This window comes from Dermacentor andersoni, chromosome 1, assembly GCF_023375885.2.
Source record: "Dermacentor andersoni chromosome 1, qqDerAnde1_hic_scaffold, whole genome shotgun sequence".
NCBI classification, from domain to species: Eukaryota; Metazoa; Arthropoda; class Arachnida; order Ixodida; family Ixodidae; genus Dermacentor; species Dermacentor andersoni.
In genome coordinates, this window is record NC_092814.1 from 15,756,624 (window position 1) to 15,783,525 (window position 26,902).

The 26,902-nt window shown below is 46.5% G+C and overlaps 1 protein-coding gene across 6 annotated transcripts in view; it reads right to left on the bottom strand.

The window, feature by feature from the left end:
* Positions 1-1,217: 1,217 nt before the first annotated feature.
* The window catches only part of LOC126545894 (uncharacterized protein ZK1073.1), a 362,662-nt gene continuing 336,977 nt past the window's right edge, over positions 1,218-26,902 (bottom strand). For all 6 annotated transcript variants that reach the window (XM_050193938.3, XM_050193937.3, XM_050193935.3 and 3 more), the window contains 4 exons: positions 24,367-24,405; positions 13,210-13,345; positions 8,322-8,373; positions 1,218-2,187 (listed from right to left, as the gene is read on the bottom strand). In XM_050193938.3, coding sequence (XP_050049895.2) covers positions 2,030-2,187; positions 8,322-8,373; positions 13,210-13,345; positions 24,367-24,405 — 385 coding nt within the window. In that variant the 3' untranslated portion in view covers positions 1,218-2,029. The remainder of the gene's footprint in view (positions 2,188-8,321; positions 8,374-13,209; positions 13,346-24,366; positions 24,406-26,902) is intronic.

Here is a 26,902-nt window from a genome sequence, read left to right on the forward strand (position 1 = left end):
ACTATTGTAGCCTTACCTGGGGAACTACAACACAGGCAAACCTGAACAAATTAGTTCTATTACAAAAAAACAATGCGGATTGTTAAGAAGTTACCGAGGTTACATCACACAAGATAAATATTTTTTGAACAGAAAATTGTTCCAATAACAGAAATCTATGACTATCGCCTCAGCCGAACACTTAAACAAAAATATTAAAATAAAACATCCTTTAATCAAACTCCTTCAGGCCTGAGAAAGCGCGAACAAAACTACAATACAGGAAATAAGTGCATGTGGGAAATTAAAGCATTTCGAACAACATATGGTCTACAAATGTTAGAACACCGGCATCCACGATTTCTTAATGACCTATTGAGACAGAATGTAGCACCCCAATGTGTCAAATTTCGGCCACTCTTGGCTTACTTTCTGTCCTAAACGTTTCTTGGTCATTTCTTTACGTAACGAAAGCCCCGATCGCTTTACAGAATTATGGTGTCACTCCATTTTATTCCTATGATTTTCTGGTAAAGTGTCTTTGCCATGTCATTGCGTTGTGTAAACTATTAGAATCCTTCGTTTCTTTTGCCATGTGTGTATGGCCTAACTATTTTTAAAAACAATTTATGTGCCAGATGCAGCCTTTACGTAACATGTTTATATATTGTTCTGTAGTGCAATGTGACCGCCGTGTGCAGTCTTTCTTTTTGTGCATCTTCTTTTTATGTCACTTTGTATGCTATTGCAAAAAAAGCGGCCGTTGCTCTGTCATGCTATTGAAAGACAGCTTTTACTTCGGTACCCCTGTATCATCACGTATGATGTGATGGTCAAATAAACTTCTTATTACCATTACTTCGTCTGAGACTTTGAAAATGAATATATCGAAACTGGTGCAGTCAAAGGGATACGTTCCAAGTGGACACGCCTTGCAAGCTCAGCGGCTATAATTCGTAGATGTAAATATGTGCCATAATATAACGAAATAGGGTAATTATGTTAATTATTTTATTAGGCATTAAGATCTCACGTAGAAATAATGCCCTCCTCATCGAGTAATTTATCAACGGTTAGACTTGTGCTATCTGCCGCAGCTATTTAAAAAAATCTTGACCTTCGGAAAAAAACGAAAAAAGAAACACCTTGTATTCGTGGACGTGAAGATAAAGGAAAAAGCGCAAGAGTTACACAGCTGTCGCCGCCCCTCCCCCGCCATGAAGGAAGCACGAGTCCAATTTATTCCAACTTGTATACTTTTTATTGTTTGACTGCAACTTGCACTAATAATACAGATAATACCTTGTACTGCAGCAATAACTACAGGGTCTGTTCATAAAAGCGCTCGAGGAGATGATCTTGCCAGTCGTAGTAGGTTAGATAATTAAAAGAAAAGTGTAGCCACTTGTTTCTACCACGTCCTTACGCTTATCTCTGAAGCATGAATGCAGCCAAACACTGATTACAAAGGACAGAGCGCGCACAGAAAGCACCAACAGGTGTTTCCATGTATAGTGCGCATGCGCGGGAGAATCTACCTTGCGACAGCCGCCGTACGGGTACAGTCGATTCCTAGACTGGTGATACAACATGCGTCTCGTGTATTACGGCTACAGAGTGGGGAGGGGTATCAGTAAGCATCTACACACAGATAGGAGCCATTCTTTCTTCCCCTCTCGTGTAAGACGACAGCTTGCCTCCACGAAGTGGCCGAGCTCGAGACAGCCTTGGCACTGAGTGCGAAGAAAGGAAAGCGCGCTGGCGGGCGGGGAACATCGATGGACACACACGATGCACAAGCATGCAGGCCTACAAAGGGTGTCGTCCCGTCCATTTACCGCAGGGCTGCTCAACGGTCTCCGATTGCCCACCGCTACCTGACGGGACTGGTAGTAAACTGTTGTCGGGCTTTCCGCGTCGCTTAGTGGCGCACTTTGGCACGCTTGCCGCCCACAGAGAATGGAATCGAGCACTGCCGAAGGAAGCATCCGAAAGAAAGGTCAAATGAATGTCCTCCGCGCTCTCGGTCAGCAGTGCTTCGGCGGCGCCCTTATTTCTGTACAGCAGTGAGCGAGGTCCTTCTCGTCCGAGGTATGTCGTAGTCCTCCATCGAGAGGGTGTGTCGCCGGCCCACGGCGCCCAGCATTTTGTGGTCGCCTCCGGAAAAGGTTCTCTGTCTTTCCACACCAGGCAAGGTGATAGAGGTCACTGCAAGGCCGGCAACATCCTTATTTAGGAGGACCACTTTTTCAGTAGCATTTCAAGTGCATTTATCAAACAGATTCACTCGCAGGCACTGACCAAGCTTGGCTTCATCGGTGTTGGTTGCAGGCATGAGCTGTAAGCACCAATCCCCTAAACAAGTTCTCCTAGCTTAATTATTGGAGTCAACGTGAAAAATAATAAGCATATCTCACAAACTGCGAGAATGAGTCTTATACTAAGCATTTTGCAGGTCGCAGGCTGTCTAGCGCTGTTTGGGGTTCTGCGATGTGTTAGATGGCGCAACGACGAGTGAGAAAACGTGTGCGTGACGCGAACGTGACGACAGCGGCATGGCGACGAATTTATAGTAATACAACAATGAAACAATACAAACTGGTCCCTTACGACCTGGAAAGAATCCGAAGGTAGAGCATCGCTTAAATCTGGCTGATCCCTAAGGCGAAATGTCGCGCAGCATATCAAAGCGCTAGCTGCAACCACTTTCTCCGCGGCTGAAACGAGGCTAAAGGGTGTGCCCGAGGGTGCTCATTTGAGAAGGAGCTTGTGATTCCTGTGCATGCGTCTAAGCTGTGGCTCTGGGCGCTGCTTGTAGCATCAGTTTTTTTTTATTCACGAGGCCCACGCAAAGTGCTTGAGCAAAGAATGACGGGTGCCATACAACGGAAATTCTCCCTCCTGCAGCGCGGGGAGTGCACTGCGCAAATCGTCCACTGCCACAGGTGCTCCACTCCGCATAAGCTGTGTTTCAGCAAAGCTATCGAGCACTATAACCAGTGGACATCAAATCACGTTTTCTCGCCAACCACTTTGGTGCGGGTGTAATGATTAACGATGTAATGAACACAAGTAATCCTGCACTCCAGGTCGCATACAATCGCAGACATGGATCTAGCTAGTGGATTCTCACACTATTTCTAGGTATTCCTCGTCACCAACTACTTTCAGGATCTACGGAAACGGCGGACAAAGTGCGTCACCGTGTTGCGTGCAGCGCGCATCCGTTTCATCGTCTCTCGTACACTGAGCATGGATGGAAGCGGGCCCAACACCTGTCGCCATGTTTCGGTCTCCCCAAGGACAACGGGTGCGAGAGAAACATGCGGCCCCCGTACTCGGACAGCGACACAGGCGCCGTGTGCTCTCTATTGGCAGCTCCTGGCGACTAATGGCCACAAAGCCTCTTCGAGCTATTGGAGCCAAGTACTTTGCCCATCTTTTCTCTCTTTATTACTACCTCTACATTGCACAATTACCTACGCCTGTAACAATCCCGAATTAATCCATCTCTTTCCTGTTTTTTCCCTCCCACCAATACTCCAAACGTCTCTCGCTAATCTCGACCAAGGAGGTTTTAAAAAATTGCGAGTAGGGATGACGCCGTCAAGGTGAAGCCCGCCACCGCTATCTTACTAGGGAAATCGATTAACGTTAGCATGTGGCGGAGTGTTCAGAACAGGAAGTGTTCTCACTTTTGTTGGCTTTCACGCGGCCAATTTTGCCGTGCACATGCTTTTCTATGTGTCTGTTTGTGTCACTGGTTTAGGATGAAATTTGAATGTCTTGCCAAATTGTACGAGAGATCATGATATCAATACTCAGCTGTAGCTACAAATTTTAGGCCGAAACAACAAGCTTTTATTTCCCAGTTAAGCTACAATGTATATAACCAAAGCAAGAACAATTCATGTGCTACTCTTCTCAATCTAGTTTAGCCTGATTTCAAAGGCAAAGTAGGCGCAAGCGCTGGTATGAATCAGTGGGGGCTGCCACTCCAGAATTTTTTTATGCGTTAGCATTAGAAGTGTCAAAGTGCGCGAAGCCGGTCACGTGGTGTATATACATATAGAGCGCAACTGACGGTGGTCTGCTCCTGAGCACCATGAGTTGCACTTCGCTCCTCGAAGAGGCAAGACCTGTGTCGAGGGAGCCCCTTGCAGAAGGATAAACATTTGGGCGAGTTGGTACTGGTTGAATATATTGAAGGGGCAGCGCAAAAAGACGATGACAGAAGGCGCAAAAAGACGATGACAGAAGGCGCAAAAAGACGATGACAGAAGGCGCAAAAAGACGATGACAGAAGGCAGAAACACACAGTTGTTTCTGCCTTCTATCATCGTCTTTCTGCGCTGCCCCTTCAAGAGCCCCTTGCAGTGTGGTGAACGCGGCTTAAATCATGGATGCGGGAGCTCAAAGAGGTGCGACGTAATGCTAACATATTTTTTCTCGCATTTAGCGCTAATTCGCCACAGATTTTTTAAAACCTGCTTGATCTTGATCACACGCCAGTTAATGATTCTATCAGTTTTGGATCCCAGCACTTCTAGAAGGTGGAAGTCCCCTACGGTTCTTGCTGGGTGAATATCGTGGTATTCGACATTGCTTGACTATGCGCATGAATTGTGTTGAATTGCTACCACGCCATTACGCGCGCCTTCATTGAATATCATAATTCCTTATTTCTCTGTGCTAAAAGTGAAACGTATGCATGTCGCTTCCTTGGCACACGTATTCGAAATACCACGTATTGTCTGCTAGTAGGAGCACATGTCGTACGTACTCTGAAACCCACGACCCGCTACGGATGTGAGACAAAGCCACTGCTTCCAGTCATTTTCTGTCGTTATCGTAAGGTGGGTAATTCCATGCGAAACGTCCCACACACCAAAAGTGACCATAATTGATTTTCTTGAAAAAAAATGGACTAGATGGCTATTGGTGTGAATAAGGTTTCACCAAAGTACTTTTGTTGCAAAAAATGTTTTGATCACGTGAGCGGTCCTTGAAATTTCCGCAAGGAAGCCAAAGTTAATTGGAGGTACATATTTTTTAATCAGGTCTGAAACTAGGTTCAATAATAAATTTTATTTTAGAGCATTGTATTAGCATCCTTCTTTCATATGACGTCATAATTCAATGCATTTTAGAATTTTCCTTGTTTATTTCACTCAGTAAAAAGCAATAAAGGTTGCGTTTTTAGAAATATTTTCCATAAACTGCGTTATTTTTTAGCTACCATAATGTTTCTCCCTTTTTGCCTATTGCTATAGTATATGCTAAAAATATTTTGGAATTGATCATAAATATATTTTTCGAGAAAAATACCTGCAATGTTGACAAGAAATGAATTTTTTGTGATATTCAAGCCAAATTTAAGCATTAAGGCCCTCCAGATAAAAATGTCAGATACCTCCACATCCGCACCGACCTCTTAGCTTGCGATTTAGAAGTTTTTATTAGAGCACATTTTGTCTGAAGCGAGAAAACAGTTTTAGAACTGAACAACCAATATCCCCAGTAGGCTCACTGCATATGTGCCGTAGCTCTCCTCGTCGTCTGCTTGTCATCATCTGCGCGTGGTCGTCTGCTCTTCTCCTCGTGTGCCGCCCAGCAGACGGTGGCTAGTTAAGGGGTGATCATTTTTTCAGTTTTATGGGATTTTTAAAAATCGCCTGTTACGATACCACAGTTCTAGTCCTTGATCTGGACTGTTCAGAGGCGGACATTACTTGCACCAAAAATCGGAACACATATTCAACGAAATAACTAACGTTCACTAATTAATTCCATAATTAGTTATTGTCCGGCACATATTGAAATTTATTAATTGTAGGCAGTGAGATTGCCACACGTATTTAGAACGAACTTCATTATCATTATCATCATCACTCTTGCCTGTATAGATAAAGCTCATCTTGCTTTCATGCCACCCAATATGAATTTTATTTCTTTTAATCACTTGCTTAGTGGTACTAATCAGCTGTGCCTTGCTCTCTGGACCCAGCTGTTTGATCGGCTGTATTGGTAGTTCATCAGGTACCGCTGCCGTGCTATTAGAGCAATTTTCTTTTGCATTTTTTTCAGCTAAAGCTTTATACATTAAGTTTCTTGCTATTTGTTGCAATATTACGTTGAGTGCGCAGTACGCGTTCTTTCTCGCCAAAGCTATCACTAATTACGTCTCTTGTGTACTACAGCGCGTCGTCTACTTCGAAGATGTTACCCTGACATGGGTTCAGAATCAACTTGGTGCGCCTTTCTCTTTTACGAGAATGTCATGCACCCAACGCTTACTCATACGTGAAGTTTTTTTCCTGCACTAGTTGACTCGCAGCCCTTTTCTTATCCCGGTAGTTCCTCCATCTAACAACACCCCTTATTCGTGTTCTCTGCTTTTTGGCTTCTCTGTGATCCCTAGACGCCTGCTTACGCTCCTCTACAGCTTGCCTTATTTGATTGTTCCAACACTACGCGGTTTTGCCTTTCCACTCCTACCATTCTGTAGCCGTGTTGGTCTGATCTCCTGCTACATGACGTCTGCTAGTTATATTCCCGCAATGCTGTAGGATGCGCCTCCATTTTCTTCTCATGCATCTTGTTATCTCTGCTATTTGTTTTTATTATTATTTGAGCATTCTGCAGCTTTTGCTTTCTTTCTTGTCTTCTCGCAAAAAAAAAAAAGCCTCCTTGCATCGCTCAAACTTGATTTCTCAAAAATCTGTTCGCATGAAAAAAGAATTTGGCGCTGCAAGACACCGCGTGCTTGTGCGAAGACCGTATCAGATCAAAATTTGGACGCCAGTAAATCGGATAATTTTTACTGACAAAGCTTTATAGTTAGCGCCGCACATTAGATTACCAATTAAAAGATCCCTAATTTGCTTGTAACAAATGGCTTCTGGGGACATGTTATATTTGCAAAATTGAAGTAAGGCAGTACACAAAACACCACAAACGAAAGTCCTGCACCTTGAAAAACGTTTTGTTCGGCTACCTCGCACATTGCGACCGCAAACGGCCGTCAGAGATGGACAAGACCGACGTTTACGTCAAGACAGAAATTGTCTGCACAACAACACAAAACTTGTTAGATAAGACTCAAGCCGGTTGCCTAAGGACATACCGGAGCAAACATCCCCAACAAGACGAGGCACGCATCTGCTGAAGCAGAAATCCGGAGACCACTCAACACATCCCAGTGAAATGAGGTCTTTACCCAGCGAGACCCGTAGGTAACGTACACCATCCAGAATCGCTTATGGGTTTAAAGTGGACCGAAGCATCAACCAGTCAGCAGTCGAGATAAGCAAAAGACGTTTAGAGTGAAAAAAAAAGCAGGGAAGAAGTTGATGCGACCGGACCCGTTAAAGGCACCAGGTACAAGGTAGATGAGAACAAAGAATAACGAGATGCATACAAAATGCTAGAATTAAAGGCATGTAACTGAAGCAGGCTCGGTGACTGTCACCGTTTAAAGGGGATGTCAATAAATCATCATCATCAGAGGATCGCAAGATCTTGTGAAGAAAGTAAATCTGCAGTGAAATGGGGCATTGCGGTTCCTGCTGCTCATGCACTGCGCAAAAATGCACAGCGCAAATCTGGTAACTAGAACTCCAGGGCATTTCCCGGCACACTTACAGTGCGTACTCCTCAAAGCTGGTGCTGGGCACGAAGTGAACGGTAGTCCACTTGAGTTGTGCACTTAAAACATCTAAAGTAAATATTTAAACGTTATAAAGTTTTGTTCATTAATTATCGTATTGACATTATCACACAAATGCTAGGCAGCTTGGTCGCACAAGCTTATGTCGCATTATCAGAGAAAAACGTGGTAAGCAGACAGTGAATGATAAGAGTTGGGTTTCATATATTTTTATGAAGGCCAAGAGAAGTGACACAGACAATGCTCGTGTATGACTGAGCCACGGCTGTTGATGCGTACACTTTCTTGGGTCGCACGTGTCCCCCGAAAGCATGACCACGAGCAGGCGTGGAACACTTCGCGGCCGTACCTGAGGGCAGCTCGACTAAACCAAGGGATCGTTTGTCGCCACCCCAGCTTTGAAGTCTCTGGCGGTGTTTGGTGCGAGCTGCTTCTCCCGCAGAGAGAGATGACAGCTTAGAAAGACCGAACGATGCAGACCGATCGGGGTTTGAACGGTGTGACTGATTATAATCCTTGACTGCAATCGGATACAAAAGTGGGTTGCTGGAACCTCCAATTAGATCCGAAACCACGTGTACAGCGAGGTGGCCATGCGTCAACAAATCAACACTGGGTCTGAGTGCAAGCCACGTGACATAATTACGAAAGAGTACAAGAAGAAGGCACTTACGGAATCCCAATCCTTTGACAAACAACAAAAGGCTTTGGGCGAGTTTCTCAGGCTGAAATTGAAAGTGACAACACAATGAGAGGTCACTGGGTTAAATGATACATACCGTAATCACCGCATATGTGCACAAGTCAACTTCTATCCCGAATGAAAATACAGGTTTGTGAACATTGGTACTATTGTTATTTTGCTAAATCCGATAATCGTTTTTACCCCGTTCCCAGCGACGTTGTCCTCTAGGGGATTAAACAGGGAAGACGTCAGGGGAACAGGCCGAATGGGTGCTGTTACAACAACGTCGTTTCTTGGGCATCTCGCTGCGAACATCTGCCTTCTATGAAAAAGCGCGGCGCGTGTGCTGCTTCTCTACCGTGTTTCACCCACGCGTGTAAAGTGCATCGAAAGGAAGTTTCGCTGCATAGGAATACTCCTAACAAAGAAATCACTTCTCGCGAATGTGAAAAATATACCTGTCATCTCTCTTGCGCAATGCTTGAAAATTCCGTCATATTGATGAAAGCTTGGCGGCGCTTCTGTCTCCATTTGCTAGAAATTGTTGGCGACGATTTCAAGTTCCTAGAGCTGCTGAAACACTTTGACGTGCTTACTCATGTCGCTATTTGTCATCATGTTAAGGAAGAAGGGCTCTGGTGCAGCGAAATGAAGTGCTTGCCATAACATCGAGCAATGCATCTTCAGGCGAAACAGATGGCCGAGTGACACCCTTCCTTTGCTGCGTAGAGCCTCTCGTGTAGCAGTTTGGTATAACGGGCAAAACCAGCTTCTGTCGTCGTGCGTTTGCTACACAATACCAAGAGTCTTTTCTCGCAAACAATAGCCTTTATTTTGATGTATACAGGGTCTTCAAGCTAGTTCCGCTGTAACTTAGGAGCAAGCTTAAGATACAACTCCGATGCTGCCTATTCAAATACATGTGAAACGCAGACACGCTTTTCCGAGATAACCACTGGGCCGATATTAATGACATCTTTGCATTTAAAGGAGAAAGTTAAATTCCAGTGACTGTTGGAAGCAGAATATCGCTTCAGAGCCTCAATGTTTTTAAATAGAATTTTCAAAATTAGGTAAGTTCGAAAAATATAGAAGCACGAAGTTAAAAAATTCATAACACTGCTCCTACAACAGACGTCGCTGTTCTGTAGACTGGATCCATTAGAGCATCCAAAGCGAACAGATTTTATGTCAATTTATATATTACGTTAACTGGTTAATTGTTTACAAACGTTTTCCGAAAGTTCTACTGAGAAGTTAGTTGTCTAGTTGAGAGCCATGTATAATACATCAATTTTGTCCGCTTTAGATGTGTTATTAGTGCAATTTACAGAACTGTGATATACTTTCCGATTGCTGAGTGACAGTTTTCACTCGATAGTTTCGTTTTCTGAAAATTTGCGATTTTTGTCAATTTTATCTAATAAATTGGCGACCTAAATCGAAAGTTTGCAACCAACAGTCATTAGATTTCAATTTCTTTCTTTTAAGTACAACAAACGTCAAATTTGGTGCAGTGGTTGCCGAGAAAAACGATTTCTCCTTTCCCATGCATTTAGATAGGAGGCCCGAAGCTAAAGGTTCCTCTGAAGAGGAAGTTTGAGCTCGGGCCCAACTCCGACACAGCAGCCTATTGAAATACATGTAAAACGCATAAATGCTTTTCTAACGTAAAGCCTCGGCTGATTTTCATAAAATTTGTTGCATTGCAGAAATAAAGTTAGATTTTAATGAGCACAGTGAGCGGAATATTGATTTAGGGCCTGCATTTTTCTTCGAAAATTGCCGAAGGTTGGTAAGTTTGAAAAATATAGAAGCACGAAATTTACAAATCCGTTACTGTGCACCAAGAATAGATATCGCCGTTTTGCGAACTGCATCCGTTAGAACAAACTTGACAAATTAATTTATATTTTACCTAAATTTGTCGCAGTGTTTACAAGGGTTTTGCAAGTGTTCTAGTCATTTGATAGTGATGTATTTAGAAGGCATGTATAATGCATGAAATTTGACTGCTTTTTTAGAGGTATTATTAGATTCCACTGACAAAATTGTGATATCATTCTTATTGCTGAGTTACAGAACTGTTAACTCGATAGTTTCGATTTTGGCGAATGTGCGATTTTCAACCATTTTAATAAATAATCGACTAGCGAAGTAAAAAACCAGCTGGTAATAATCACTAGATTAACCTTTTTCTTGGAATGCAACAAAACTCGTGAGTTTTGACGCAGTCGTTGTCGAGAAGATACTTCTTTCCCACGTAGCCCCCGAGCTAAAGTTTGCTCTTTACTTATTGCCGTAAGGTATACATATGAATTTCTCTACATAGCTTTATTTTACTGCTTCTCCAATATTGCCGGCGACCTGTAAATGTACTATGTAAACTAAATATACTTTGCACGCTGTACAAGACTGCGCACGCCCTTTCGAACATCTTTGAATTTCTATATATGGACACAGAAGTAAAACACGGAAAAAATATTACGCCTCGTAATATGGCTGCGAAAGGAAGCATCAAATATTGAATTAATATATGATCTGTAGATGGCCATGCACGCAACTAAACCCATGAACTCTGCATTGCCAACAGCAGGATAATGAATCTCCAGTTGGCAATACTGCTTTGCATTGTCATTTGTTTCATTCACATAGCACGACGGGACCATGCGACCATTTTTCGACAACGTGTTGGGTTATGTAATACATTCTGTATATTAACGCGAATGAGATCACACAAAACTCTCAATTGTCAACCGTGTTCGGCATAATTAAGGGGGCTATCTAACTGTGGGTTTGAACATCGTGCCGAACCGGCAGCCGCTTCAAGCGTCTGTTGAATCAGGATGGTTGAAAGAAAATAGTCCCCCAAGGCTCAACTACCTCCAAATTTCTTCTATTGGTTTTTGTGCCATTGTGTCCGCCGTTCGGTTCTCACTATGACGGCCGCTGGATTTTTGATAAACTAAGGTTTCTTGACTGCTTAGAGGTCACAAAGTGGAGGGGCCGCTCTGTGTTTCACTGCTTTGACCCCATTTTCTGCTGGATGGCGGTGCTACGTGAACAAGGGGACTTGTCTTTGTCTTTCACGGGTATCAGCATATGTAAATGGACGATGCTCACTGCGAAGACAAGTTTTATTCGTGAAACGAGCATTCTTATGAGTGGAAAAATACATCGCCACTTTTTCTCGACCAATTTTTGCCTTTTGTTTTAGTTGAACACTTTGTTGTCCATTTACATACGCAAGCTGATTGCCCTAAAATATCATATCCGATTGGAGCGCGAAGGATATTAGTGGACGTTCCTGGCACAGGGGAAAACGTCAAAGTCATCTTTAAAGCTAGGACGTATTTGAAATTATATACCATATTTGACAAGGAGCTGCGCTGCAACTCTATAACTAGACGAAGATGACCGCAACAGTGATCTTCTTCTCGCTGCTGCTTTTCAAGCATGAACTTCCAGCAACTCACCCATGTTTCCGTATATATACGAGGGCAAATTAGAAAGTCTTTGCTTCTATTTTTCTTTAGCCAAATCACGGCTGTAAATGCCAAGTCAACATATCCCTTCCCAGCGGTGGACCTTTCTTGGACCGGCCTTATCTGCCGGTAGCTCCACGGCACGGCGCTGCTATCAGTTGTTGAAGACGGCGGTTCTGCTTGACGCGTCCACGGCGTACGAGCAACGAAGTGCGATTCGTTTTCTATGGAGTAAGGGACAAACACCCATCGAAATCCACAGAGAAATGCAGCCTACACATGGTGAAAGTTGCCTCGTTTTGAGAAGTGTGAGGTGGTGGTGTTGTGAGTTCGCAAAAAGCCATGAAGATTTGCATGACAGTGAGTGGTTCTACCGACTTCTACCGCAGGGGCATCTCAAATCTATTGCTACGATGGGACAAATGTCTGAACCAGTGTGGGGACTATGTGGAAATGTGGAAATATAGTGTAAGGTAAGTAGAGTAGTATGTATATATGTAATTACTTATATGTACCTCATTTTGGCTAATAAAAGATAGGGGCAAAGACTTTTTGATTCACCCTCCTACCATGCTGAACCACTGTCAACAACGCAGCGATGTTGCTTACCCCTGCTAACAAGTTACTGCCGGAGGGAGACAAACCCAAAACCTTTGTCCACTTTCGTCCATTTCCATTTAGCTTATCATTTATCATTTCTAAACTTGAATTAAAACTACACATACCTTACGCTATGCTTTCCTTTGCTTCATTATCTGATGGCTTCATATGGTTGCGCTTCGGTAAAGAAACACCAATACTGACCAACATCATAATTCAGGACAAGTTGGTACCAGCATAAATGTGTTTACTGTATTTAGATAAGATCACGAGCAAGTAGGGTAGTCAAGTTTAGGCTTTGACGAAACGTATGGTTGTTAATTTTGTCTGTTGGTTTTCGACCGGTTTCTACATGAGTGCGCGAATGGCACAACCGGTGATAATAAATTATCGCGCTGAAATATGCGCCCAGCAGCTCTCTCACTCTGCGTTATTATACCTCACGCATAGAGTCCATTTGTCTGAAGAAGCACCGTGCTACAATCTGCTATGCTTACATTTCTATTGACTTCTTTCTGAATCCTTTAGATAACATTGCTGCGGCATGGCACTGGTCCTGCTGTGCACTGACGACAGTCCGTAATGTGGTCACACATTTCCACGCACGCACTATAGTTGAGCAAGGAACACAAACGGCATTGACGGTTCCACCTAGCCTATTAAGTAATGTGATATGTAATACGCACAGATCCAATGAATTGGGCCAGATGTCGAATAATTATTTTTGCTTGAAACGCAAAGTATGCCTCGATTGGAAGAGCAGGCAAGATGATCGCAACAGACGAACTTACAGACTCCTGCAGGACGTCCCCGACGGCGTCCACCTTGAGCAGCGACGTCTTCTGTTTGTCCATGCGAGCGTACATATTCTGCACGGCTTGTGCGTGAGCAGCCTTGCTGCCCGTCACCAGCAGTACGTCCATGCTCCTGCACAATCGGCGCAGAGGCTATACTGGCAAGCTTCATTGAATGGGGACAAACCCTTAGGCAAGGTTTAGAGTAACGCGAACCAAGTAATGGTGAGGTTATTAAAATAAATAGGTTGGTAAGCTCGTTGTATAAACAAGATAAACAAGGATATAATTCGCTGAAACTCGTAGCATGTACCATGCGCTTGCACATTTCTTCACAACACTATCTCCCTGTGAGTAAACAAAACGTACATCATCGCGCGTCATACCAATTAGTAGAGAACGGCCGGAACAACTCCGCGGATTGCTGTGGCTATGCGTCGTCTCGAAGACCAGCAACGTAAACAAAAGCTCACAAGTACATAATGTTGCCCGTTCTACTTTTTCCGAACCGAATGTATACGTTTATGTGCTCAAAGTGCGGCACAACATAGCATCAACAAACAAACGGCACACGTAATAGCTATACCATCTTACAGGGGCCCTGAACGACCCCTCGGGCTTGGTGAAAAAAAAAAAAACAGACCGAAGATGGCATACGCTACTGCGAACATCTCAGCCAAGTTTTTCAGTCGTGCGCGGCGCGTGGATCTCGCGAGCGCGGAGTCACTTTTATCTCAAACGCAGTCTTTTCAATGGAAGCCTGCCCTTCAGTCTTTTAAGGACGCTTTATTTCATAATATACGTGGCTGGCTATTGGCCAATAGCTGACAACAACCAAGAAGTGGGTGCGGATCAGTGCGCTTCTTCCTGCTGTTACTGTGTACACTTACTGACGCAGTTTAATAAACAGGCTGAAGTAAGCGAAAATAGGCTTTCGAATTTTGATAATAAATAATAATTACGTACTTCCGGAAGAAGCTGACTATCGTCTGCTCACGCTGGGCCATGGCCGCCAGCGTAGGAATTGAACTTTGGCCACCTTGTTTGTTGGTGTCCTATCCGTCGACTGCTTTTTAACACTCAGCCAGCCTCGAACCACTAGAAAGATGAGGTCAGCCCACACTCACGCTTGCCAGCACACGCTCACTCCTGGTTAGACGTCTTGGCAGACTTGGCCTCGTAATGATCGAGCTATCGATATGCGCAAGTTGGATGCGGCTACTGTCCGTCGGTAAAGCTGGTTGGTGTAGGACAAAGCTGGTCCGCACCACGTAGCACAGACAGACAAGGAGCATACGGGCGTGCAAACTAGCCATGTCATGCCCAAAGCAAACGCTGCTGTTGCATGTAGCTAGAGTGCCCTAGAATACTGGTATTCTAAGTCACTCTAATGTAGCTTGCGGCCTGCTACGTAGGGTAGATACCACGGCTGCCTCGGGGTGCCGCGACGAGTCTACCGACTGGGCACACTGCGGCTCGCTGAGGACCTCATGTGACACCCACCGTGGTGGCTTAGCGGCTTTAGTGTTGCGCCGCCAAGCACGAGGTCACGGGTTTGAATCCCGGCCGCGGCGACCGCATTTCGATGTGGGCGAAATGCAAAAACACCCGTGTCCTGTGCATTGAGGGCCCGTTAAAGATCCCGAGGTGTTCAAAATTAATCCGGAGCCCCCCACTACGGCGTGCCTCATAATGAAGTCGTCGTTTTGGCACGTAAAACCCCAGAATTCATTCAACTGCGTGTGCCACGTTTGGCTACGTGCGGCGCGTCGTAGGCGCCAAATGGTAAATAGTGCCATCTACTGGAACATCCACAATAAAATTTGAACTGCGCGTCACGGCGGAGCGTTGTGGACATGCCCGGCTCCGCCGTAGCCTTCGCAGTGCAAAGCATTGAAGGAGTGGAAGCACCGCGAAGGGGGGTGTTTGAATGCCAATAACTCCGCTTCTGCTGAACGCGTTCAAGTACTTTTTTGGCGTAAAATATTTCTGACATAGCCAAACTTGAAATACATTTCTTCTCTTCGATAAAACGTGATTCAGTGCCCCTTTAAATGGGCCCTGAAACACTTTTCTAGCTAATCCTAGAATGACATCACAACTAAATTACGTCGCTTCACGAATCTCCTGCCCGTCAGCCAGACAAACAAGGAATTTTATTGATGGTCCTGTGAGGCTCCGATGCCCCCTTTTCAGGGAGCTGATGGAGCCGCGGGCGGCTCCCACTTTGGGACGGGAAGGCCAAGCCTCACTGCCGCATCGTGGGCTCTCTGGACAGCCCATACTTGACGCGAAAGCTCGGAGCTCCACGGCGCAGAGCTCCACTCTTCTGCGGTACAGCTATGCAGGCCTCTCTGTAACGAAGGGCATTCCCAGAGCATGTGCACGTCCACCGCTCGGGCAGTCCGAACTAGAGGCGTTTGGATTGATGGAGTGAAATAAAGTCAAGTTTCGATACGATCCTATCTGAAGCATGCGCAGTATGATAGTTTGAGGTCTGTTTAGTTTATCGTGGGGGTGGGGGAGTGTAGACTCTCCTGCCCGCAAAAAAATTTGGTATCCTTCAGGAACACACGAAGTTAGACGTACACTCTAAGAGGCCACGGCGGCCGCATTTCGATGGGGGGGAAAGCGAAAATACCCGGGTACTTAGATTTAGGTGCACGTTAAAGAAACACAGGTGGTAAAAATTTCCGGAGTCCTCCACTACGGCGTGCCTCATAATCAGAAAGTGGTTTTGGCACGTAAAACCCCATAATTTAATTTTTTTACACTCTAAGAAAAACAGTAGTTACGCATGCTCCATTAAGGAAGAAACGGCGATATCCCCTATGTTAGTCTTTAAGTGGAGCAACTTTCCTCCGTCATGCATGGGAGCATCGGTTTCTCCCTCTTCAAAACCAACATGGCCGAATCCAGGCAAGCAAAGCGAAGCGATGGATGCGACTAGGCCTACGAACTGTGCTATTTCGCAGTTGGAAAACAATGTACGTGTCATAGGCATAGTGTACGTTACTTATATTTGCAAAATAAAGAGAAACACTCTCGTTTACTTCGGCGCATACAAGGAACGAGGTACGACACGATTTTGTGGCGATACTTTCCGCTCTACTGCCACTCGTATCACCCACCGTTCACGGCCGGCTGAGCATGTTGATAAGGCGGGCGGAGCGTCGCTCCAACCACTGTTGAAGCGCGAAAAGGAATGGCATTGGAAAAGGCATTGCTAGAACATCGCGGCGTTGAACTTACGTAAACATAGGGATATCCATACATCAATCCGTCTCCACACACACGCACAAAGTCGCTCATGTAAACATTGTGCTTCGCGCCACCTGGAGAGGCTTCAAGCTACAAAACCGTATAGCTACTGTGCGGCCCGGTAGATGGCGCTGAAGGCTGATGAAGCTTTAGCAATGATAAAGCGAGATATAAGAAGGAAAAATAAGCATGCGCTTGCTGCGGTAAAGCTAGCGAAACGATGGAGCATGTTTTATTAGAATGCGAAGACATCTGCCCAGTGGTCGATTTAGGTACCACTGGCCTCCTTGAAGCCCTTGGGTTCAGCGAGAGCAGGGGAAAAGTAAACATGTCCGCAGTAGAGATTACTAAGAGGCGATTGGAGATTGGTAGAAAAGTAGGGAAACTACAAAAAACGGAGACGTACAAAAGCAAAGTTCCCAATAGTTGGTCAGGAAATTTGGTTGTGGGAGTTCATCGTGTTTTTTTTTTTTTTTTTTAACCTAGGTAGGAAATTAGGCAGTATAATAGCAGGAGCTTGGTGGCGCAACCCGCCACCCCGTTCCAAAGCGGACGCTCATAACATCCATCCATCCATCCAATAAAATAACGGGCGCTGTATTTCTACGACACAGCAATATACAACACTTTCACACAGATATACTATGCAGAGTAAAGCAATACGGATAACTTTCATACATACTATACACAATCGCTACTCGAGCTGCCTACAGCCATGTGCCTCGGAACCATCTCATATATCCACGATGTTTCGACTTGCATTGTAGTGCCAGTGACTGTCTGTTATACGTAATTCAGCAATACATTTCAACCGAATACAGTGGAACCCCGATTATACGACTTTCTCGGGACCGCGAAACAGCGTCGTAAAATGCGGGCGTCGTAAAATCCGAACATAAATTATGCCTATAAAAATACTTATTATTTCGCGCGACGGATTTACGAGAAACTTGAATGTAAACTACAAACGTACTCTGCAGGACTTGGAAACCCAAAATACCAAAAAAGCTAATAAACGAGAAGAAAGGGGTTTAACCGAGGGGCCCGATTTTTTATTAGTCATATGGCGGTAGAGAAAGAGCTCCGATTTTTAGGGGGAGCAGATCAGGCCACGCTCTCGTACATACGTGTCGATGGTGATTAGTGCCAATTGTAGGTGTTGTTCTATATCGGCGTCACTGCCTCGGTTTGTCCAGACAGTGATGTCGTCAGCATAGAGGCTGAAATGGATGTCGGGAATTCGAGCTAGTTGTTGGGGTAGGTGCTATATTGAATAATATAGAGGAAAGGACGGCTCCCTGGGGTGTACCTCGAGTGTGATACCTGGCAGGCGGTGGTCGACGAAAGTAAGTGTGGCTGTGCGGATGCTGAGGAAGTCTCGGATGTAGTTGTACATCCTGGCGCCGACTCCCACGTTTGTAAGGTTTTGTAGGATAGCTCAGTGTGTAACATTCTCAAATGCCTTAGTAAGGTCCACACCTAGGGTAGCTTTGGTGTCCTTGGTTTGGGAATCTAGAATGTGATGTTTTAGCTGTAGGAAGACGTCATATGTGGAAAGTCCAGGACGAAATCCAAACATGCAGGTGGGCATCAGATCATTGCTTTCTAGGTAACGGCACAGCCTGGTCTGGAGTACGTGTTCCACCAGTTTGCCCACGGAAGATGTCAGAGAGATGGGTCTGAGGTTAGAGGTGAGCAGAGGTTTCTCGGGTTTAGGTATGAAAACGACTTTGGCCTCTTTCCATTGCGGTGTGAGGGTGCTCTGTTGCCAGCACCCGTTAAAGTAGTCGGTAAGGGCCGTAATGGATTCGGCGTCGAGATTCCGGAGTGCCTTGTTATGTACCCCGTCTGGACCGGGGGTTGAGGACGTGTTAAGTCTCTGGAGTTCAGCCTGAACTTCTGCTTCTGTAATGGGTTGGTCGAGGAAGTCGTTAGGGGGGCCTGCATAGTCGTGTGTTAAAGGAGGGTGTGTGGGGAAGTTCAGATTTCAAAGTTCTTGAAGGAGTTCCACTGGAGGTGTATCGGAAGTATGTATGAGTTTGTGAGGTTGTGTCTTTGTGTAGTCTTAGACTGTGAGGAGTCTATTAGTTGTCTAAAGAGGTTCCAGGTCTGAGGTAAGCTCATATTGCCATCTAGCTTGTTGAAAAGTGACTCCCAGTTTTGTCGTGAAAGAGTCGTTGCGTGCGTCTCTATCTCTTTGTTGAGACGGGCGAGGCGGCGTTTAAGTGTCCGGTTCCAACGCCGCCTTTGCCAGCGTCGTTCAAGACCTGCTTTAGCTTCCTATAAATGTAGGAGGCGGGAGTAAACTGTGTCGCTGGGGCAGTCCTCCTATAGGAGACGAGTTACGAATCGGACATCACTTTGTAGTTGTTTGGATCATTCGGTGAGGTCCTTGATTCGGTGAAGTCCTTGAGCAGCCCGCGGAGGTGCGGGCTGCTCTACATGATCGGAAAGAATCCCACTTCGTGAAAGTGGAGCCGCTGGGAGGTCTGCGGGGTAGTTGAATGTTTAAGATAATTTCGATGATGCAATGGTCACTACTCAAATTCTCTTGTGTTGCATCATGTGGCATGAGGGAGGCGATGTGCGAACGTAACGTCTGGCGTAGTGTCTCTACAGACGCTGGTTCCCGTGCGTGTAGGAGAGGTAGGGTCGGTGAGTAGGGAGAGACCGGCTTGTTGCGCTGGTAACCACAGCCGACGGCCTTTCGGTGTGTCAAGTGGGTAACCCCAGGCCGTATACGGGGTATTAAAGTCTCTTACAGTGAGTAAGGGGCACTTGTTTGCTATGCGCTTCGCAAGTGTAAAGAGGCGCTCGAAGTTGCTTTGTAGGCACTTTGGGTGGCTATATACATTTAGGATGAAGAGACTGTTCGCTCGAGCGCGTTGCGGCACAAGCTCAATTAGAAGGTGATCAATGTCTTGAATCGCTAGGGTATGGGAGATGGCGGTGTTTGAGCGACTAACTAGAGACGCTACCAGGGAGGGTAGGGGGGATGTGGGCCGAATGGGAGTATAGCCAGGGAGGGTAAGTGGGTTTGAGTGTTCATGCAGGACAAGGATGTCGGGCCCCGTTGCGCAGGATAGCAGTTGGTGGACCACATGACGCTTCTGGCGAAAGCCCCGGCCCTTCCACTGCCAAAGGGCAAGATTACGGTTTGGAGCTACCATCATGAGAGTCAATAGGAGGGGAACGAATAAATAGGGGGGGGGGGGAGTCATGAGCTATGACTGGCATAGGGTTGCCCTTTCCTTCCGTTGCTTTAGCCTTCTTACGTCTATTTGGGGTGGAGTCCCGCTTCGGGAGGGAGCTTGAGTGAGAATTGAGCCGGGACTCAAGATCGCTACAACGGTCAGAGAATCCTTGGGTTAGCACGTCTAATCGTTGGTTAAAAATAGTATTGTCTTGTGTTATGTGGATTACCGCGTTTTTGAGGGTTGCACATTCCTGGTTGATGTGAGTAATAGCGTCCAGCAATTTTGCTTCAAAGCGAGCAGCGAAGGACTCAATCAGGGTTGGAATGTCGTCTCGTGAGGTAGCGGTGGAGGGAGTGGGTGCTGTGCGTAGGGTTGAATTTGTAGAGGGTTTCGTGTCAGCCTCCATTGCTAGCAAATCAGGAGAGGAATTAGGGTTGGAGTGACTGGGCGAGGTATGGGTAGTGGGTGGGTTGGGGGTGGGAGGCTGGGATGCGGCAGGAGTGAGGGCAGGTGGAATGGGAAATCCAGAGGCAAGAGCACTTATCTGGGTTTCCAGTTTCGCGATATGCTGATGAAAGGCGGCGGCTTCTTTCCGGGCTGCTGTAGCTTCTGCTTTGGCCGCCGCTGACTCCTCCTGGGATGTCGCAAGGGCGTGTTGTAGATTGGGAGTCGCCGTCATGGATAGCATGTGCTTGTGAAAAGAGAGGGGAGTGTCCCAGGCGTGCTTCAACGGCGCTGTCCAGGCTAGCTTTTACTGGTTAGGCGACAACTGGGGAATATTGTCCCAGGATGTGACCAATTCTTGATGCTGCGTTTGTGGGTGGCTCGGCTGTTTCCGTGTCTGGTGAAGGTTGCGTGCCTCGCACGATCCCGTGGGGGTAAGGTGAGGGCCCTCGCACAGAATGCACTTAGGCGTGCAAGGGGGTTCTTGTTGCGGATATTGTGCTCCACAGCGGGGGCAAAGATTGGTCTTGGGGCTTGGGCATACGTCCTGACGGTGACCCGATTGTCTGCAATTTGTACAGGCATCCGGACTGCCGCGGTATTGGGTGCAGCGGTGGATGGCTGCCATGTATTTGATGGTGTTCGGGACTGCGCTTGCGCTGAAGGTGATTACAATGGTGTGCGTCTTTCCCATGCTTTGGGCTGCTAATATGGTGTGCTCTGAATTTCTTTTGACCAGGTCTTGGGAGAGTTGCGCTGGGGTGTCGTCGTCATAGGCGTTTGTGATGACTCCTCTGGTAGCCCCCGGTGGGCGTGCCGCGTAAGCTGCGCACGGGTAGGTTCGCTCTCCAATCGTGAGAGAGGTCAGCGTCTTCAGAGTCTCAGCTGTTAAGAAATGTGTTGTTGCTATGGTGAAAGTATTGTTGGTCGGGTGGATGCGTAGGCAGAAGTCGTCCGGTAGAGTGATATGGAACTGGGTCTGCACTGCCTTCCTGACTCGAGGTGTTGGGATGTCTAAGAGTCGCACTTCACCTCGCGGGCGAACGACCACTTCTATAGCGTTGGCTGGGATCGGCGGCAGTTGCTTGCTGCGTTGCAATGCGAGGCGAGCCTCCTTGGTCGCGGGGGGTAGGCAGGCCGGCGCCTTGCCGCTGTTGGTTGCGGCTGCTGCGTCGCGCGCCGCGTTCCTGGCGTTCGGGTTTGCTTCCTCGGAGGTAGCGTTGTCGGAGCGTTGAGGTGGTTTCGGCGAACTGGCTGGTCGGGAGGCATAGGCTTTATACAGAACTGGTGTCCAATTGTCTGATTGAAGCTCTTGTGCGGTTACGGTGTGGCCTTCGACCGTCACTTCCATGTTAACGACTGGCGTCGCCGGCGGAGTGAGGCTCGGCGACTGAGTGTCTCTCCGGAGCTGGGGAGCCGGAGCCGCCGGGGTCTCGAGGCCAACCGCTCGCGGTGCCTCGGGGGCCCCTGGCTGGGGGCTGCGGTTCGGGCCGAAGTACGTGCCGTGGAGCAGTGGTTAGGCACGTCTGACCTCGAAGAGCGCGCGTGGTGTTCTCTGAGCTGTTGAGCCCTCCTCAGATTGTCAAAAAAATTCCGCACTCTAATGGGGCCGGAATGCAAACACGCTCGTGTCCGTGTACAGTGGGTGCACGTTAAAAAACGCCCAGGTGGTGAAAATTATCCGGAGCCCCCACTATGCCGCCTAATCAGATCGTGGATTTGGCACGTCAAACCAGTTCTACAATTTATTTTAACTTTGCAACGAATTTCATGCTGCGATGCAACATTGTAATTTTACCTTTGGATCGGGGCGGTATTCCCAGTAGCGCACTGATTCCACATTAGAATTTGTGACACACCTATGTGCTCCTCTTGTAGAAACGGAGACTACAGAATATGTCCTGTGCTTTCTTTCCCGTTGTGAAATCCAGTGCCGCCCTTTGCCTAATCTGTAATCTATCTTTGCTAAAGATAGATTACAGAAGTCCTTGCATCATGGCGTCACTGGCGCAGAACGCACCGAGGGCGCTGCCACAGTACCTGAAGTCGCTTTGACCAGTCTTTCTTGCTTTCTTTCTCCCCCGAGTGCAGGGTAGCAAACCGGAAGTGCTCGTTGATAATATTCCTTGTTTCTCGTTGCCTTTTTTGTTTCCTCTATTGCCAGCCAATTTATCCTAAAGATGGCGCGCACACTTCGAGTTCGGACGCTTGTCGCGCAGCAATTAGGATTTTCGAGCACCCTGAAAATATTTTGTGACATTCACTGCGCTCTAAACATTGTTCAGATGTCCTGGTATATGTGATGGACGTTTCCGGCCTGTTTTTTTATACCTGGCCTTTGCTTTGCACCTACTCGAAAGAACAGAATGTGACTCCGCCGTTCCTCGTGAGGAAGTGGTGTGAGAGGACTGTATGCTCCGCATTGAACACGGCGAAAAGGAGCGGGCACCCGCCAGGACATTTTGTCTGCATCGCAGCACTATCGCTTAATCTATATGATAGCTAGTATAAGCATTCAGCTCTAAGAGCTTGCGTGACGCAACCTATGAATTATATTGCGGGGTGGGAGGGGAGCCAATGAGAAACACTGAATTACCTTAGATAGAGAAAGTATTATTGAAGAGCTTTACTTCCATCGATTTCGCTTTGATTGGTTCATTAGAATAAATCACAGTCAAAGTTTCACATTAGAATTTCGCCCCAGCAGCCCAGGACTGGCACGTCAGTGAGACGTCACGGACTGGAAACTATTTTGAGCATTTCTTTTTTCGCACTTTGGCCGTTGCGGCTCGCTAAAAGTCGTTGACTCCCCAAGTTCAGTCTTTTACAGCGAAGCTGTATATAGCTAGCCGATTCGTCTAGCCGTCCATCCGTCTGTTGGTCGCCTGTACGCCGAAAACTCTATGCGCATGCGCGAAAAAGAAAGAGAGAAAGAGAGAGGCGCGATTAGCCAACACCACCTGGATAGCACAAGGCCTGTTTACTCCGATCCATGACGTCACTCTACCTGGCCCGAAATTTCCATTGACAAGGCTGGCGCGATAAAAGCGGTGACGTTAAAATCACTGTTGCCTACTCGGGAGCATCCAAATTAGATTCTTTGGCAGTCAGGCAAGGTAACATGACGTCATGGATCGGAGTGAAAAGGCTTTGTACTATCTAGGTGGTGTCGGATTAGCTGCGCCAGTAGAGACGTAGTTGCTCTCTGTTGCAGCCGAGTGCGCGCGCAGCAGTTTCTCCAGCTCCAAAACGGGTAACCACGCATCATACACACTCTCTAGGAGCAGGAAGCTTGCGATCAGCAACGCCACGAGCAGAACCGGGAACGAGCTCGTCTACGCCGCGCCGATGCTGCAGCCAGGTCACAAGAACAGGCTTGTGCAGCCGAGCGCAAGCCGCAACTGCGTATACCGAGGATCCGGCAGCCTACCAAGCCGTTGTTTAATGAACCATCGGCAGGGATCCAGTGATACACACCGGGGCCGCACGTTTCAGCTTCGTTGGTTAACCACCTGTACGGAGTGCTTTGGCGGTGATTTTATTTTTACCTAACCTAACGCAACTCGCCATGTTTCTCTTTAGTTTCACTCGAAGCCCGATCCACATTGTGTGGAGCTCCAATGAGCGCCGTCGCGAGGCCATTGCGAAAGCATTGTTCTCACGGCGTCTCTCGAAGCAATTCTCCCAGCAGCGAGCACGGGAAAGTCACACCTTGCCATTCGTCAGACTCTGCTACAGTTCTCGTGCCGCGCAGTTTCTGCTGGCGCTGCGGCCGGTATCGCAAAATATGTGAAACGGGATGCGCGAAAGAAGACGGACATGGCGGCGCGGGCTAACCTTTTTGAGGCCACATCTGGGCACTCGCTAAATGACGATAGATGCGCAATATCTGAAATGCTAACCAGCACGAACCTTTTGAATAAAGGCGAAAATGAAGCGCAGGCAGAACACTTCCATTGAAGCCCCAGCAGAAAGGCCACCGAGGCACATCTGATCGCTCGGAGCATCTATTTACGTCGAGGTTACGTAATTAAAGCCTGATATTATTCAGCACAAGTCCATAAGGGCTTAAGCTGAAGCAGAAATTAAATGCACATATGAAATAACTGAATCAGCCTGTCCCTCCTCTTTAAATCGTGCGTCTGCTGAAATGCTTTCAAAGGAAACGTTTTCTGCGCGATACAGGACCAAAGCACTATTTTTTCAGCTTCCGATATTGCACTTCACTTATGGGGATGTAAGAGAAACTTACTTGAGGTTTGCTTCAATCAGACCGCTGATGTCTTTGCGACTGAAAGAGAAAAGAAAAGAAATTGTTTACGTTTTACAGGTGTGCCTTCTCGCTTTGTTGCCACATTTATGGCTGCTCGCTAAGCTCCACTTCTGTATCTTACCTTGACTCATCCGATACGGCATCCCCGTAGCCTTCTGGTGTGTTTCGGTATAATAGCTTTAGTGTAATTTATGAGGCCGGGGTTGATTTTTTTTTTGTGCTCGAGCACTGGCACCTGAACTGTTAGATGCGCAGTGTTAGGCAGTTCCAGTATGAACTACCGGGAATCAGTCTTTTTTTTTTCTAGTCACCACACACACCGCCTCTGTCACGGCTGAGAATCGGTTCCGCAAATGCCGAGAGGCTTCAGAAAGAGCCACAGGCAACAACAAAACGAGGAATGGCACGCAATCCTCTATATTGTCACATTTTCAGCGAAGACATTGTACTTGTCTTCGAGGAAATAAATGCATGCATGTTGGCTCTAGAATGCACTAGGTGTAAGAGACAATCGGCCAGCATTAGATGCATGCCTGTCAGAGACACTGAATACGCGAACAGAGAGATGCGTTCAGACAACAGCAGTCAGAAGGAGGGCCCAACTATTTCTTTTATTGCAAAATGTTTTTTATGTGACATAACAAAATCCCTCGACACGTCGAAACCGAGCTTGCTTTTTCATCGCACGCCTTTGTTTTAGCACGAAAACACTTAACTGAGAAAAGATGAGAAATGTGGTTTAAGCAACTGCTTGATATGTTCCGACTGGAGAACTTCCAAAATCGAAGGTTTGCTTCTATGATGTCCTTTGATATTTACTGTAACGAGCGCGATCACGTGCTGAGTCAAGACATACATATCCGCGAGATCCTAGCTCACGTCGGCGCTCTTCAACTTGGAAATAAGCTTCGAGTGGGTGTCCCTTGGTGTTAAAGTTAGAGCAACACACAGAAATGAAAATACTTTGAGACATATTTTTCGCCTGGCGTAAGATCGAGTCGTGTAATGATAAACACGGATTCCATGCATCTGAAGCGAACCGGTGTTCGTAGATGTTTGGTGTAGAGTTTTGCCACTATAAGTCTTCATAGAAGCTATTTCTTCCTTTTATTCGCCACTGCAAGTTGCTTCTTAGCGAGAGCATCGAGCAGCAGCAGCCGCATAAAAACGCAGGGCACAACAACGTTTGTCAAGGAAACCCACCTACTCCATTTCTATGCTTCATTTGATTTGCATCGTGCTAAGGCATACACGATGCATAGAAGATTTCACAAGAAGAATAAATTGAGTATAAAGAAGAATAAATTGGCTGCTTCGCTAACGTAACGTTTTCATCGCCTCAAAGCAACAGCAGGGCTTCGAGAAATGCCGCAGCTGTGGATTATATATTATACCACCTGTTCTACATAAGTTTACCTAAATAAAAGTAATGGGGTGTCACAGATCATCTCCATTCAAATACAGACACCGGAGCAGAGAGTTGAAGCTGCGACGTCGTGTTCAACAGGAGAACGTCATATATATCCACAAAACCGCCGTACTTTGAGCTAGTCACCGCTTTGTATTTTTTCATTAAGAAAACCCTGCGTTCCCACTGCGGCACATGAAGTTCCCGACTAGTTGGTGACACAGACGGAAGCCACCATCAAAGCCGATGCGATATGCCGCGGGCGATGAACACCGCAGAGGTAATGCAGCGTGTTCCTTTCCATATAAACCTATGGCAGGAGATGATCCCGGGGAAATTTCAACAAAGTCGGAGATTATTGTTTTAATGCTATTAGCCTTATTAAAATACTGGACGCGCTTTTCGCTGTCTCTGCCGCTCTGTCACCACTTTCCTTTTACGCCAACTGTCAATCATCAATGACTGCACCTTATATCTAAACCTCATAGCCAAACCGCACCTTGCATCGCAAGCAGTCTTTATCATACAATGTGTCTCATTATCTCAACATACTTGCTGAAAATAATGTATGTTTAGGAGGTACATCCCGAAATCAGCTGTCATCCATGCTTTTAGATTTTGAAACCATTCCTCGAACATTGTAAATAGGCATGAATTGCTGTATGGTAGGATGTTTAGGCTGACATTATGTATTGAGTTCTTTTTTTCTCGTATATGAATGCGCTATATATTGATTTTCTGTTGAGAAATGCTGCATGTAAATCTTGCATATACCCGCCCATTGTTGTTCATGTGTACCTGGGGCACTGGGTGCTCCCTCAAGCTGCCTTCAGCAGCTTTTTGCTCAGGGTCCGCTGTACTGCTTTGTATTGTGCGAAAGAGGAATATGCTTTGTATTCTAAACCTTTGATTTCGGTCGCTGGGCCAGTCCCGCACTTCACTGCCAAACAAAAAAAGATTATTTAAGATTTATCCGGTGCTGGCCGAACCCGCCCCTGAACATCAAGATATGTGCCACGTTCGCGGCGCTAGATGGCGCACCACGTCCAGGGGAGACAGTAGCCCTGCGGCACTACACGCTTCATACATGAAGCGTTTCTGCTGTGG